This window comes from Dromiciops gliroides, chromosome 4 (assembly GCF_019393635.1).
Source record: "Dromiciops gliroides isolate mDroGli1 chromosome 4, mDroGli1.pri, whole genome shotgun sequence".
NCBI lineage: Eukaryota > Metazoa > Chordata > Mammalia > Microbiotheria > Microbiotheriidae > Dromiciops > Dromiciops gliroides.
In genome coordinates this window covers 61,880,909-61,898,286 of record NC_057864.1, presented here as the reverse complement: position 1 = coordinate 61,898,286, position 17,378 = coordinate 61,880,909, and the positions used below count along the sequence as shown (strand labels likewise).

General features: G+C 35.5%; 1 protein-coding gene across 2 annotated transcripts in view; it reads left to right on the top strand.

Moving 5' to 3' along the window:
* The window catches only part of KIFAP3 (kinesin associated protein 3), a 192,741-nt gene that overhangs the window by 24,395 nt on the left and 150,968 nt on the right, over positions 1–17,378 (top strand). For both annotated transcript variants that reach the window (XM_044005022.1, XM_044005023.1), the window contains exons 4-7: positions 5,068–5,123; positions 8,921–9,062; positions 16,137–16,236; positions 16,763–16,887. In XM_044005022.1, the coding sequence (XP_043860957.1) occupies positions 5,068–5,123; positions 8,921–9,062; positions 16,137–16,236; positions 16,763–16,887 (423 nt within the window). The remainder of the gene's footprint in view (positions 1–5,067; positions 5,124–8,920; positions 9,063–16,136; positions 16,237–16,762; positions 16,888–17,378) is intronic.

Sequence of the window (17,378 nt, the reverse complement as noted above, 5' to 3'; positions counted from 1 at the left end):
AACACTGTTTTAGGATATAAACTTATTTATAAACTCTTAGGTAGAATGATGGTGGGAGGTTAATGAATATTGCCTTATCAAAAAGCAGAAAGAGAGAGAACCTAGTTTAAAGAAAGTTTGGTTACATATTCAACTAAGTAGATATCCTGAGGACGTTGAAGAAGATTGAAAAAGAGTTGAAAGATGAAAACATATGCAAAGACTTGTAAAATGTACCTTTCACCATCAAGTGAAACCACCACATCTTGACTGCTAATATTGCAATGTTGAAAAGGCTTTTAGAGGAGGTAGAAATGTAACTGGGGAAAAAAATGAGCACAACTAGACTAGGTATCCCCAGAGAAGGTGTGTGCAAGAAGTAATACAGTTTTGAAAGTTAATAGATTGAGGGCAGCTAGTTGCACAATGGATAAAGCACTGGCTCTGGATTTAGGAGGACCTGAGTTCAAATTCAGCCTCAGACACTTGACATATACTAGCTGTGTGACCCTGGGCAAGTCACTTAACCCTCATTGCCCTGCAAAAAAAAGAAAAGAAAAGAAAAAAGAAAGTTAATATATCATTTCTCAAGGCATGTCTATAAAATTAAGCAGTTGGATGTTCAGTATGAGAGAGATTGAGATTGAGAATATCCTAGTAATCAGTTCATGTGAGAGTATGGGGAGAGAGGTTTACTAATAATGAAGGTTCAAGAGAATTCTGCATTGGCCCTTGATGTATCAAATCAAAGCCCAATTGCCTGATCTTGTGGCAAGTATGAACTGAGTATGAACAAGTCTAGAAGCCTGACTCAAAGCAAGTGGAAATAGGAGGTGGTATGTCCTGGGATACTAGGAGCCCAGCCAAGTGGCAGGATCTGCTATGTTTTGAGTCTCCACCTCCTATCATATACAAGCATGTTTTTGCCTAGCAACTTCAGGTAGCTCATGGACTCTGGAAGCCCCCACTACTAATGGTCATTGCTGATGTGTGTGGTCTCTTTTTGGAGCAAATAAAAGCAGGGCCTATGCACAGTAAATATGTATCAGAGATGGACTTGACCCAAGATGTTTTCACTCACAGGCTACCATTTTACAGAGCCAAGCTTCCTTCTCTGTAGTACAGTATAAACTAAGAATTACAAATGAAGATATAAAGGATTTCTTCAAGTAAATATATTGATACTTTAAAATTTTTTTTTTTATTTTTTGGAGGCAATCAGGATTAAGTGACTTGCCCAGAGCTAGCATATGTCTGAAGTCATTTAAATTCACATCCCTTGACTCCAGGGCCAGTCCTTTATCCACTTTGCCACCTACGTGCCACATGGAGACTTCTGGATCAACCGTGCAAGGGCTAAAGTAATTGTTGCTGTCTCCTTAGGCCAAGATACAAAGAAGCCCAACAAAGTAGCAGCTGGATACAATAACAGCAAAGAAGGCTAATGCCTAATCCCTAATTTGTTCATCTAGCACCTCCATTCCCATCAGTCCCTTTGCTCTAACAGAATTGAACAACCTATCCTACCCGCTTGATCTCTGTGGCTTACTCAGCAGTTTCCTTGTAGTGCTAAAGTTTCTGCTAGCAAACCCTGTCCCTGCTCTTATCTCACCATTCCAGGGCAATAAGTGACAGAGCTCAACTCTTCCCCGCACCCTTAGGAGGAGAAAGGATGTATGGGAAAGCAGAATTGTACTTACTATACATAGATATGTGCCAAGGAAGCTGAAAATACTAAAGAAATAAAGATATAAAATTCTTAAATAGATGACCAAATAGAGATATTTTTAAAATGTAGTCTCTCTGAAGAGAGATTATAAACAAGCTATAAAAGGAGTACTAAATGGGGTGGGGAGACTCTTGAAATCTACCAAATTAAAGAACAGTTAATACCAATACCACACAAAATCTCAAAAAGTGAGAAAGTACTCTGCAATATTTGTTTTATGAGATAAATATAGTGATAATACTTATCTTACCAATACTTACCAAGAAAAGGTAGATAAAAAAAAACTATAGACCAATGTAATTAATGAATATTGGCTTATATTTTTTTAATAAAATTGTGCCACAAAAAACATAGTAATCTGTCCAAGAAATTAGTCATTATGACAAAATGCAATTTGTCAGTCAGACAAGGATAGTTTTTTTTTTTTAGGAAAATATTATAATTAGTCATGTTAGAAGCAGCCCACATGATTACCTCAATAGATTAAAAAAAAAATGTTTCTTGACTTGAGTATTGATTGACTTTGCTGATTTCTTTTTTCTTTTTAAAGATTTTATTTTTCCCCAGTTGCATGTAAAGACAATTTTAAATATTCATTTAAAAATTGTTTTGAGTTCCAAATTTTCTCTCTTCCTCCCCTCCTTGAGATGGTAATCAATTTTTATAGGTTCAATCATGCAAAACATATTACTCTATTACTCATGTTGTGAAAGAAGATATAGACCAAAGAGGAAAAGACATGAAAAAATACAGAAAGGGAAAAGACATGCTTCAGTCCTCATTCCAGACTTCATCAGTCCTTTATCTGGAGGTGGATGGCATTGAAATTCTTAGATCATTGTATTGCTGAGAATAGCTAATTCATTTATGGTTGATCATTATATAGTTTCATTGTTATCCTGTACAATCTTCTCTTGGTTCTGCTCCCTACACTTTGCATCAAGTTCATGCAAGTTTTTCCAGGTTTTTCTGAAATCAGCCTGTTCATCATTTCTTAGTAATATTCTATTACAATCATATACCACAACTTGTTCAGCCATTCTCCAATTGATGGGCGTCTCCTTGATTTTCAATTCTTTGCCACCACAAAAAGAGCTGCTATAATTTTTTGTATGGGTAAGTTCTATACTCCCCCCCCCCATTTTTATCACTTCTTTGCCACCACAAAAAGAGCTGTTTTGTATGGATAAGTTCTACACCTCCCCCATTTTTTATCCCTGGGATACAGTTATTAGTGGTATTACTGGATCAAAGGTATGCACAGTTTGATAGCCCTTTGGGCATAGTTCCAAATTATTCTCCAGAATGTTTGCATCAGTTTGGAGTTCCACTAGCAGTGGGTTAGTGTCCTGATTTTCCGATATCACTTCCAACATTAATTATTTTCATTTTCTGTCATATTAGCCTATCTGATAGGTGTGAGGTGGTCAGTCAGAGTTGCTTTAATTTGTATTTCTCTAATCAATGGTGATTTAGAACATTTTTTTCATATTACTATAGATAGCTTTGATTTCAACTGAAAACTGCCTATTCATATCCTTTGACCATTTATCGTAATTGGGGAATGACTTGTTTTCTTATTTATTTGAATCAGTTCTCTTTCTATTTGAGAAATGAAACCTTTATCAGAAACACTTATAAAAAATGTTTTTCAGCTTTCTGCTTTCCTTCTAATCTTGGTTACATTGGTTTTGTTTGTGCAAAAAGGATTTAACTTAATATACTCCATATTGTCCATTTTATATCTAGTAACACTCTCTTATTACTTATTTTTTCATAAATTCTTCCCTTCATAAATCTGACAGGTAAACTATTCCTTGCTCTCCTAATTTGCTAATGGTATCACCCTGAATGTTTACATGATGTACCCATTTTGATCTTATCTTGGTATACCATGAAAGATGTGTGTACCTAGTTTCTGCCATACTGTTTTCCAGTTTTCCCAGAAGGGTTTTTTTGTTTTGTTTTGTTTTGTTTTTTTGTCAAATAGTGACTTCTTATCCCAAAAGCTGGGATCTTTTTATCAAACATTAGATTACTATGGTCATTTACTACTGTATCTTATGTACCTAATCTATTCCACTGATCCACCATTCTTTTTTTTTTTTTTTTTTTTTTGGTGAGGCAGTTGGGGTTAAGTGACTTGCCCAGGGTCACACAGCTAGTAAGTGTCAAGTGTCTGAGGCCGGATTTGAACCCAGGTCCTCCTGAATCCAGGACTGGTGCTTTATCCACTGCGCCACCTAGCTGCCCCTCATTCGTTTTCTTAGCTAGTACCAGATAGTTTTCATGATTACCACTTTATAATATAGTTTGAGATAAAGTATCCCTATGATAATTTCATCAGAATAGCATTAAAATGTAAATTAACTTTGTTTTTGTTGTATTTCTTATAAGTAAAATATATTTAAATAAAAACAAATATATGAACAAAAAGATGGGCTAATAAAGTGTGAGAGTGAAGGATAACATTGGTATCTGTATACTCCAATGGTATTTATGTAATGTCAAGAAAATGTATGGAGGAATGACTTTGTGAGCCACTTAACCTCTTCCCTGAAAAGTGAAGGTTTTGGGCTAGATGACATCTGAGTTCCAATATGGCTCTAGATCTATGATTCTATTTTTGTGGGAAGACATTCAGGATATTTGGTGATCGATCCTCTTTTGATAGAAGGTCACAGACAAATTTTGTCAATGATGTGCTTCAGCTTGTATCTTTGGTACATAATGGCGAGGTCACTAATCCATTGGAATATTTAAGAATTACAAAGTGAAATTGTATTCCTCAAAGAATGTCATATGTCACCAGATTGTGATATATGTTCATCAGTCCCTCTTTGTTGTTTTAGGTGCCAAGGGAGGGGAAAATACTGTCAACTATAAGCATTTAGCTTTTCTTGTAATATCAACCTAATCTATTTTTGCAGTGAGACTGCTTCTTAATCATTCAGGCTCTGGTTTTCCAGTGTATGAATTATACAAACTCTTTGCTTCACCTCTTTTTCTTTCTTGCTGCCTGCGTTTGACTCTTTCTCTTCTCATTCTTACTTGAAATGTTAATTAGACAGGAGACTAGAGAATAAGGACACTACGATACAGGAAGTTTACAATATTGGTAAAATGAATTTAAGGATTTCTGTTGACTATTTATTTACCTGATTTACTTTACATAAGTATGAGTTCATTTTACACACACACCCACCCGCACCCTTGGTTTGGGGGATAGAAAGAAATTTTTCCTAAATTATTTAGAGATAAAACATCCACTTAAGCTAGAATTAGTATATGTTGATAGGAAAGTATTTTATCATTAAATACTCATAACCTTATAATTGTTCTGCCTTTTATTATTACAGAAAAAAAGGAAAAATCTAGCAAGCCTAAAGATCCGCCTCCTTTTGAAGGAATGGAGGTAAGAGTAGACTTTAATAGGAAGTTGATTTTAAACTACTGTAGCTAAATAGCTACTTTTTATTTTTCTTTAAATAATGACAACAATCAAATTAGTAGTGTTGATTTTTTTTGTAAATGAGACTGAAAAAAAAATTTGTCTACAATTACTGCTTTAAAAATAAACTGATGGAGTGAGCTCCCGAATTCATGACACGATCGCTCCAAAAAACACACAAATAACACCATAGGAAAATGCCCGGAGCAGCAAAACTCACCGAAGAGTGTGCTGAAATCATCTTCTAACCAAGAACAGCTTGGAAGGTCAGGAGGAGGGAGCTGCTGTGCTGAGACAGGAGCCGGGCCCAACCCCACAGTCACCCTGACACAGATCCAGTCCCAGGAAGGCCTCGCCAGAGAAGCAGACCCCCAGAGCCTCTGAATCATCTGAAGCATCAGTGTTGTCTGGAACTAAGCTCACAATCTGGTGAGAGGGCTGAGCCCTGGGCAGGGGAGAGACTACAGGGGTCTATGCTGGTGTAAGGCAGAACTTGGATTTTACACCCCTGCTGAGAACCAGGAGGTAGGCTCTAGTAGAAGTGGCCCTGGTGGGGGAGGGGCACAGGCTCACCGGAGCTAACAACCACAACACACAAAGCTGGTTGATTGGCAAGTTGGTCTGGGGTCATCTAGGACCAGGAAACAGGCCAGGCGAGGGAAGAACCTGATTCTCCTTAAATCATACCACCTGGGACTTCTTAAGCTTGGGATACTGCAGCCTGGAAACAGTGCCCCACTTCAAGGAGTTAAAAGTCTAGTAAAAGAAAGGCAAGACGAACTGACAGAGAAAGGTGAGGACCATAGAAAGTTTCTTCAATAACAAGGAAGACCAAGGGGCACCCTCAGAGGAAGATGTCAACATCAGGGCCCCTATATCTAAAGCTTCCAAGAAAAATAGGAATTGGTCTCAGGCCATAGAGATGCTCAAAAAGGACTTTGAAGATAACGTTAGAGAGCTAGAGGAAAAAATGGAAAGAGAAATGAGGGTGATGCAGGAAAGACTTGAGAAAAAAGTCAACAGCTTGAAAAGTCAAATGGAAAAGGAGGTACAAAAGCTCTCTGATGAAAATAATTGCCTAAGAATTAGGATTGAACAAATGGAAGCTAGTGACTTTATGAGAAACCAAGACACAATAAAGCAAATCCAAATGAATACAAAAATAGAGGGCAATGTAAAATGTCTTCTGGGAAAAACTGCTGACCTGGAAAATAGGTCCAGGAGAGATAATTTGAAAATTATTGTTCTACCTGAAAACCATGATCAAGGAAAGAGCTTAGACACCATCTTCCAAGATATTCTCAGGGAAAATTGCCCTGAAATTCTAGAAGAAGCAGCTAAAATAGAAATTGAAAGAATCCCCCAATCACCTCCAGAAAGAGATCCCCAAAAGAAAACTCCTAGGAATATTATAGCCAAATTCCAGAGCTCTCGGGTCAAGGAGAAAATATTGCAAGCTGCCAAAAAGAAAGAATTCAAGTACTGTGGAGCCCCAGTTAGCATAGCACAAGATCTAGCAGCTTCTACATTAAAGGACCAGAGGGCATGGAATATGATATTCCAAAGGGCAAAGGAAATGGGATTACAACCAAGAATCACCTACCCAGCAAAACTCAGCATTATCTTTCAGTGGAAAAAATGGGACTTTAATGAAAAAGAAGACTTTCAGATATTTGTGAGGAAAAGACCTGAACTGAATGGCAAATTTGACTTTGAAATACAAGACCCTAGAGAACCATAAAAAAATTGGAGCTGGGGAACATACCTGGGGTCGTACAGTGGGTGACTGTCTTGTGTCTGAGGCCGGGTTTTGGCTGGGATCCCCCTGGGTCCAGGGGTGATGATTTGTCCACTGTGTCACTTAGCTTTAGGGTTAAATTGAGGGGTGAAGGGAATTCACTGGGGGAGGGGGAAGGGCAGAAGTGAAATCCTACATGAAAATAGCAGGAAAAGGCTTATGGAGTAGGGGAAGAGATGGGAGAGGAGCAGGGCAGTAAATTAATTTTACACTCATCAGAAAAGGCTCAAAGATCTTAAACTCATCAGAGCTGCCTCAAGGAGGGACTAACAGACACACCCAACTAGGTGGAGTAATCTATTTAATCTGGGCAGTAAATGAGCCTAACACTCATCAAAATTGGCTCAAAGACCTCAATTTCATTAGAATTGGCTCAAGGAGGGAATAATGTACATACTCAGTTGGGTGGAGTAATCTCTCTAACCCTGCAGGAAAATAGGAGGGGAAAGGGATAAAGAGAGTGGGGCAAAAGAAGGAAGGGCAGAGTGGGGGAGGGGACAGACAGAAGCAAATCCCTTTTGAAAAGGGATAGGATGAAAGAAGATGGATAATAGAATAAATATCATGGGGAAGGGAATAGGTTGGAGGGGGGAAAATTGTACAAAAAATATTTATAGCAACTCTTGGTGGAGGCTAAGAATTGAGAATCAAGGGAATGTCCATCAATTGTGGAATGATGGAAAAAGCTGTGTTATATGATTGTAGTGGAATGGTCTTGTGCTACAGGAAATGACAAACAGGATGATCCCCGAAAAACCTTGAAAGACTAATGAACATCGATGTATAGTGAAGTGAGCAGATCTGAGAGGACATTGTGCGTAGTGACAGCAGCATTATTCAATGAGCAATGGTGAATGATTTAACTACTCTCAGCAGTACAATGATCCAAGACAATCCCAAGGAACTAATGAGGAAGCTTACTATGTACCCCTATAGAAAGAACTGGTAAAAAGCACACTTGTGGATTGTTCATATATAACCTGATTGCGATCTTGTGGAGGGGGGAGGAAAGGGAGGGAGGGAGAAAAATTTGGAAGTCTAAATCTTATGAAAATGAATGTTGAAAACTACCCTTACGTGTAAATGGAAAATAAAATAAATGTTGCTATAAATAAATAAATAAACAAACAAACAAACAAACTGATGAGGGCAGCTAGGTGGTGCAGTGAATAAAGTACCAGTCCTGGATTCAGGAAGACCTGAGTTCAAATCTGGCCTCAGACACTCAACACTTACTAGCTGTGTGACCCGGGGCAAGTCACTTAACCCTCATTACCCTGAAAAAAAAAAAGAAAAGAAAGAAAAATAAACTGATAAAGAGGAATAATACTATAACCTATTATGCCATGATTTATTGTAATAAGATGGGTCAAGTTTTGAAACATTCTCTTTATAGTAAAATTATATTATTGAAATGGTCTTTTTAGTCTGTTGAAGTTCCTATAAATTATTCAGTACAGTATTTGTTTGGGGTTTTTTGTTTGTTTGTTTGTTTTGGTTTTGGTTTGTTTTGGTTTGTTTTTTTTGCGGGGCAATGAGGGTTAAGTGACTTGCCCAGGGTCACACAGCTAGTAAGTGTCAAGTGTCTGAGGTCGGATTTGAACTCAGGTACTCCTGAATCCAGGGCTGGTGCTTTATCCACTAAGCCACCTAGCTGCCCCCCAATACAGTATTTAAGATATTTTACATTTGGAATAATCCTAATTCTAATTTTTAGAGTTTGTATGTCCCTCTATATTTTGTGATTTTATAACCACTATTGACCAGGTACCTGAATCCTAAGAGTTCAGTTCTTTCCACAACAAAAAGAGGCCCATTCATTACAAGTCCATTATAAATTTGTTGTTGTAAGGTAGTGTTAATTCCAGCCTTGCGCCAAAAAAATAAACTCCCCTTTGGCTACACATTAGGTGTAATTTTTTTTCACTCTCATATTTCCTACCTCTCTCTTTGTTTATTTCAGATTGATGAAGTGGCTAATATTAATGATATAGATGAGTACATTGAATTGTTGTATGAAGATATTCCTGACAAGGTTCGCGGTTCTGCCTTGATCCTGCAGCTTGCTAGGAACCCTGATAACCTGGAAGAACTACTTCTCAATGGTGATTAACATATATCCTGGTTTTAAGAAAAACAAAAAACTCAGTCACAAAACTCAATTTTTGATTATTATAAGAGAGGGATAAATTTCATAGTCCAGAAATCACCCATAATTAGCTTTTGATAACATGCAATTTTTTTAGCTAACTTATTTTCTTAGTGATATCTTGTTTATGTGTATATATATACATACACACACACACACACACACACACACACACACACATATATTTGAACATGTGCTATTTGAGAAGAATGTGCCTATCTGAGGAGAGTGCTTGTTGGCAGAGAATGACAGTGGAATGATTTTAAAATTCTGTGTGGACTCCATAAAACAGCTAAATCACATAGAAAAATAGAGTCAACTTCAATGTTGAAAACCCCTTTTCCTACTAAAGTAACATACATATATGTCATATAAACATTTTTATTATGGCTAAAATTTTCTTATTCTCTCAGTAAAAGAAAAATGAAACCAGCTTGTTTACTGTATTTATAAATAATCTGATTTCTAGATATTTGTTTTCTGTTCATCAGAAGTGCTTGGTAGTTGAAGTTAATTTGCTTCTGTGTTCACTTAGGGCCTATTATGTACAAGGCATTTTGTAGGTATTAGTTATGGTGAAAGCTAAATCTCTCATGATTTTATTAATAAATTTTCCTAATAGAGTTCTTCCACAATACCATTTCTCTCAAAAATCAATGTTAGTGTAGAGAAAGATTTTATTTTATATCTATAATCCTTTTGTTTATGAATTATCTATATGAGTAAGAACAAAATTTGTCCTCAGCTGAAACTTATTCATAAACTTACAAGAATACTTTATTTGTGTCTTCCAGGCTTGAATTCTTAATCTATAGTCTGTCAGTGAATCAGAGGGTCCTAATTAGAAATTTATTCTTTATTTTTGAAGGTGTAATTTTACTTTTTAAAATTTTATTTTTAATTTATGGAATAAAACAAACATTTCCATAACAGTAAAATTAAAAAGAGGATTGTACATGAAACTGCTAATCTTTGTGCACAAATGTGCACAACTTCCTATTCCTTTCAAATATAGAGCAAAATTATCAAATAAATTTCTTTTTTTCTTCCTTTCTCCCACCCTAGAGATAGCTATGATTAGACACAAATATATATGTATATATATGTGTGTGTGTGTGTGTGTGTATACACATCTACACCTATATACATGTAAAATTATTCTCTATATACTTCTATTTATCAGCTCTCTCTCAATGCAGATAGTCTTTGTATGTGCTTTATAGTTAATTTGGGTATTTACAATAGACAAAATAGCTTATTCGCTCAAAGTCATTCTTAAAATAATACTGCTATTATTGTATACAATGTTCTCTTGGTTCTGCTCATTTCACTCTTCATTATTTTGTGCATCTTTCCATGTTTTTCCTAAAAGCATTGAGCTCATAATTTCTTATAGCACAGAAGTATTCCATCACAATCATATACTCATCTTGTTCAGCCATGCCCCAATTGATTGGCATCCCAGCAATTTCCGGTTCTTTGCTACCACAAAGAGAACTACTATAAACGTTTTAGAACATATAGCTTCTTTTCCTTTTTCTCTAATCATCTTTGGAAATGGACCAATTAGTGGTATTGCAGGGTCAAAGGGTATAGGTAGTTTAATAACTCAAGATTATTCTCCAAAATGGTTAGATCATTTTACAGTTCCACCAACAATGAATCAGTGTCCCAATTTTTCTACAGCCTCTCCAACATTTGTCACTTTCTTATATCATTTTAATTTCCTGAAGCATATCTAACTGATCTGTATAAAAGTTAGGCTATAATATTTAATATTCTCTTTTAAACTTTTTACATTGTACTTTTAGGGAAGGAAAACAAAATAAAATTTGAGTCTTGTTTTACTAGGGCTCTTATTCTACACCTAAATGAATAAAATGTAGTAAGAATTATAATAATTAAGGATATTGCAAATAACTTTAATTTTTTAATAAATTAGTCATTAAATATATTAAATTCCTATAAATCTGGTTTCTAAACAAGTGGAAAGTTGAAGCAACCTTATTTTCTCCCAGTATTCTATAATAAAAACCCTGAACTATGTATGTGCTGAGTAACCTAAGAATGGTTAAAATATATTTAGCATGATTTGAATTTTAAGTTATTTCATTGTATTTGAATGTTTTGAAAAGTAGCAGTCCTTGTGTGGTACATGACATGTGATTAATGTAAGTAAGAACTTTTTTTTTCTCTTTCCTGGTTTGTGAAATCATTTTTATTACTTTAGTCCCATACCATAGATGGTAATTTTCAGTTAATCAAAATATCACAATTCAAATACCTCTTTCTATTCTAGTTAGATGGGAGTTTTCCATGATAACATACTGTGAAAATATAGCAAAGTTATTTGTTTAATTTTTTAGAACTTATAGATATGCTTTTAGGTCTTTTGGCATATAATTGTTAGGGACCAGGAAGCATGTTTTTGAGGGATATAATATGGTATAGTGATAGAAAGCTGGCCTCAGAGCCAGGAAAAACCTGGGTTCAAGTCTTGCCTGTGATATACACTGGCTTCATGACCTTAGGCAGTTTACTTAATCTCTCAATGCTCTAGACAACTCTCTAGAATTATTACTTGCAGAGAGAGCACCCAATTGGCATTAGGAGAGGTTCTCCTCATCTGGGAGTTTTCTCTATCCGTGAAATTAAAGATCCAATCCCCTAGTCCCTATTCCTATAACAAAGGTATTTGCTTAGAGTTTTATGTAGAATTTACAGATTATGCTTGTAGGTCCTTTGTCATATTCAGGGCTTAAAGCTGTACTAGGATTTTGGGAATGCTATGTATTTAATATGATCCAACACTCTACTCAATATGATGGTGAATCTGTGATTTTTTTTCTCTTTTTAGGACATAGAGAGACCCTTTTTTAATATCATAAAAATGTCTAAAACCAAAAGCAAGCATCATATGTAAAAGTAATTTTCAATTTCCTTTTCCCATTGCCCTTTAAAAAGTATTTATTTATTTTTGGCATTCTTTTCTTTTTAAATTTTGAGTTCTAAATTCTCCTCTTCCTTCCCCCACCCTTCTCCACCCACTGAGAAGGCAAGCAATATGATATCAATTATACGTGTATAATCATGCAAAATATATTTTCATATTAGTCATGTTTTTTTAAAAGAAAAATAAATTGAGAAAATTATACTTCAGTTTTCACTCAGACTTCATTAGTTCTCTGGAGGTAGAAAGCATTTTTTTGTCATGAGTCCTTTGGAATTGTCTTATATGATTCTACTGATCAAAGTAACCAAGTTTTTTTATAGTTGCTATTACTGTGCACAAAAATCACCCAGTTTTTCTCACTTTACTTTGCATCAGTTCATATAGATCTTGCCATGTGTTTCTGAAACCATTACTCTCATCATTTCTTATAGCACAGTAGTACTCCCTCCCAATCATATGCCATATGTTCAACCATTCCTCAATTAATGATCATCCCCTTGATTTCTAGTTCTTTGCCCCAAGAAAAAGAACTACTCTAAATATTTTTGTATGTATAGGCCTTTTTCCTTTTCCTTTGATCTCTTTGGGATACAGACCTAGTAGTGGTATTACTGGGTCAAAGTGTATGTAAAGTTTTATAACTCTTGGGGAAAAGCTCCAAATTATTCTCCAGAATGGTCGGACTAGTACTGTATTCCACCAGCAGTTTGTTAGTGTACCTATATTTCCCTCATCCTCTCCTGCATTTGTCATTTTTTATAGGTGTGAGGGTGGTACCTCAGAGTTTTTATGTTTGCATATTTTCATATGACTTAAAGACAGCTTCATTGTCTTCTTCTGAACACTGCCTGGGGTTTAATATTTTCAGTGTGGATCTCAGTGATACAAATCAAAACCCATCCATGGCTACCAATCTTGTGTAATTCTTATCCGTCTTCTCCCATAAGTTCACCAAAAGGCTTTCCATTCAATGTACTTTCTTTGCATTTTCTTGACTTTGCCTAAATACCAATGGAAAATGAACCATCCATCAATTATCTCTCTCTTTCTGTGACTGATCCATATTTTTTCTGTTCATTTATTTTTCCAGTGCTATCTTTTATGCCACTTTTCAAATTCCTCTTTGTAATGTGCTATAGCATACATACATCTAAGTCCCTCTCACTTGATCTTTGGATGATCCTCAACTTTAGTTCTTGAAAGACTTTAATACTCTATGACTCACAGTAATATGTTATCTTTGAAAGAATATGGGCATTTGAAAGTATGGCTTTTGTTTCAAAGAAAAGTTTGAGCATCATTTAAATAAGTTGGCCATTTCCCAAGGCAAACCAGCCCACTCTTTTCTTGTTCAGTTTTAGGCCAACTTTAAGCTCATTGTCCATTTGTAGTCCAAGGTACATATACTGATAGGTAGGCTATGTATGTTGTCTACCCATCTATATATCATATTCTTGAGACTAGGTGATTTGTCATCACTTTGGTCTTTCTTGTGTTTCAATAGCAGACCAAACTCTTTAAAATTATTATGGATCTTATTTAGGAGACTTCTCAGTCTTGATAAAAATCACACAATTTCAATTGAAAATAGAGCAACTATAGGACTTTATCATCTATAGGGATAATAAACTCTTTGAGTTGGTCCCTACACTGAACCTCTTCCCCTCTTCATTAATTTAATAGTTATGACTGTAATAACAACTTTTCAGGAATCATATTATTTTGAAGTATGCATGGGAGATATGTTGAAGGAGAGCATTTAAGCTACCATAAATCAAATGCTAAATTTATAATTGATAAGCACAGTAAGATTTTGTATGTTACCTTGCTTTCACTGTTAATACTTTGTCAAGTTCCAACCCTGAATTACTCCAACGATCTGCTTCTCCTATTACTCATACTAAACAAAACTGAAAGAAAAAAGTATGCTGTTTGAGTCCACTCTAGATTGATGATAGTTAAGATGAAGCGGGACCATCCTAATTCCCTCTATAACTTACCACAGTGGTTGTTTCAAGCCTTTTTTTCCCCCCCAGGCTGTTGACACCACTTATTTTCTGCTGCCTAATCAGTGAGGGAGGAAGATCAGAGGAAGGAATATTCAGAAGCAAAACAGGCCCTTAAAGAGAGGACAGGGGGGCAGCTAGATGGCACAGTGGATAGAGCACTGGCCTTGGAGTCAGGAGTACCTGAGTTCAAATCCGGCCTCAGACACTTAACACTTACTAGCTGTGTGACCTTGGGCAAGTCACTTAACCCCAATTGCCTCACTTAAAAAAAAAAAAAGAGAGAGGACAGGGATAAAAAAGAGAAGGGGAAATATAAGAGAATGGGATATAGGAAAATGCAGTGGAATTTGAATGGGATGAACTCACCCATAAAACATAATTCAACTATATATTGTTTATAAGAAAGACATTTGAACAGATACAAACAGAGTTAAAATAAGGGGCTGGAGCAAAATCTGTTATGCTTCGGCTGAAGTAAAAAACGCAGAGGTAGCAATCATCTCAGACAAAACAAAAGCAAATATAGACCTAATAGAAATAATACATTTTGCTAAAAGATACCATTGGCAATGAATTCATACGATGAAATATTCTGATGGACCAAGGTATAGATTGAAGCATTTTTTTCTTTTCTCTTCTTTTCCTTTCTCATCTTTTCCTTTCTTTTGACATGACTAATATAGGAACTTGTTTTGTATGACTATACATATTTTTAATAGGCTTTGTTTTTCTAGCCTTCTCAATAAGTAGGGGAGGGGTTAGAGTGGAAGCGAATTTGGAACTGAAAATAAAATGAAACTGAAATTTTAAAAACTAAAGTCTATTACTGACCATGTTAACATCCCACCCTATACCTCCCAGTAAACTCCACCAACTTCCAATTACTTAATAATTGAATATAAAATCTTCTGTTTGGTTGGCCCTTTCCTATCGTTGTTGTTCAGTTGTGTCCAGCTCTTCGTGAACACATCTGTATGGAGATTTCCTGGCAAAGATACTGTAGTGGTTAGCCATTTCCTTCCCCAGTAAATTAAAGCAAACAGCGATTAAGTGATTTGCCCAGTGTCACACAGCTAGAAATATCTGGGGCCATATTCGAATGTAAGTCTTTCTGACTCCAGGCCCAGGCTCTATCCACTGCCTCCCATTGCCTCCCAGTAATGTAATTGCCCCACTGTATTCTTCCTTGGTCAGATCACATCTGGAATATTCCATTCAGTTCAGGTTATCACATTTTAGAAAGGACTTTTGGGGGCAGCTAGGTGGCACAGTGGATAGAGCACTGGCCCTGGATTCAGGAGGTCCTGAGTTCAAATCTGGCCTCAGACACTTGACACTTACTAGCTCTGTGACCCTGGGCAAGTCACTTAACCCCAATTGCCTCACAAAAAGAAAAAAAAAATAGAAAGGATTTTTAACCAACAGGATTGTACCCAGAGGATAGTGAATAGACTGGAACCATTCCATATGAGTATTTCTTAAAGGAACTAGGGATATTTAAGCTGGACAATAAAATACTTGGGGAGGAGAGGAATTCTTTCTCTCTTAAGGTATTTGAACAGTTATCATGTGAAGACTTGTTCAGTTTATCTCCAAAGGGTAGAACTAAGTACAACAAGAGAAAGCTGTAGAGAGGCATATTTAAGTTTAATATAAAGAAAATTTAACAAAGAATTAGAGGTATCCAAAGCCAGAAAAACTTGCTTGACTGATTAGGGGAGTCCTTCTTACTGGACTTGGAGTCTGCAGAAACTTAGTTTCAAAAATGGAAAGAGAGTCATAAATTACACACCATAGTCTAATGAACTGAACCTCCACTTTGGCAAAATTCTATAAAATTTATATTAAGGGATGTCTTAATCTGCATTTACATTCCTAATGTATTTTTATGAAGTTTGACATTTCACAAATTTTAATTTATTGAGCCTATTTTCTGTGGCTAAAAACAAAAACTGCTTTCTATTATCTTCTCAATTTTAACATATTAGCTTGGTTATTAATAGGTGAAAGTTTCACACTGAACTAGAGATGAGGTAGATAATTATTATTTGGATTTTTTTTTCATCAGAAATTGCCCTTGGTGCATTAGCCAGAGTTCTGAGAGAAGACTGGAAACAAAGTGTAGAACTGGCTACTAACATAATCTATATTTTCTTCTGCTTTTCCAGGTAAGTACAAAAATTATGAAACTAATATAAGTGCCTTTCCTGCATTCCAGTTTTTTACCATTCTAACATAGTACTTTTTACAAAACTGATATAAGATATATGTTCATTTAGCAAATAGGAAAATATTAGAAGTTATTGTCTATATAATAATTAAAGTGGCTTTCAAACATTATGACATAATTAGTCTTGCTAAGTAGCTTTCTGAAAATTGTTTTTGAGTTTTGAGTTTTTGTTAGTGAGTAACTCATAGGGTTGCAATTATTAAAAATATGTTCTGAATAACTATTTTTTCTTTAAATTTGAATCATTTCTTTTTAATAAAGAATGCCAATTCTGAGAGCAATAAAGTCCTACCGATTTCAAGTCTTCAATGTATAATGTGTATATATTCCTTTATAAGAACAAAAAACTTATCTCATGGTATAGTGTATTAATTTATTTTACTGTGTACCTAAAACCTATTGCCTCAAGCTTGAATTGCAGCTATTTCTATAAATACATATGTACATTTGTCCTTTTAATGTAGTTTTTCTCAATTTCATGGACTAATCACATACTATAAAATTGGAGCTCTCTGTATGAACATAATTGATCATGAGTTGAAGAGACATGAATTGTGGCAAGAGGAACTTTCTAAGAAGAAGAAAGCTGATATCCTTTCAGAATGAGATTTCAGTTGACTGTAGCTTATAGCAGTAGATATATGGAATTTTTTTTATCTGGTCATATAGTGCTATTGCCTTAATGAAGTACTTTTACTCAAAGAAAGCCAAAGTGAAAATATCAGGATAAATAGTTATAAATGTTAAGGAAAAAAGTATCAAATTAAAATTTGTTTCCCTATAACTTACCAACCCTTAGTTCTAGTTTTGGTCTCTGGAATAACACACAACAAAGCTGCTTCTTCTACATGCTAGCCATGCAGATATTTTAAGATCACTTTCTTTATGACAAATAACTGAATGAATGAATCCTCAGTGTCTTCAGTGTCCCTTCATCAGTGTCTCTTACTATCAGTATTACTGTCATCTAAATGCTCTGTAGTTAGTCACTATGCTCTCTCAAGTAGCATCTAGAATTAGATAAAATACTCACTGATCAGATGGAGAATATAGGCAGCCTATTGTGCTGAGTCTATGAAG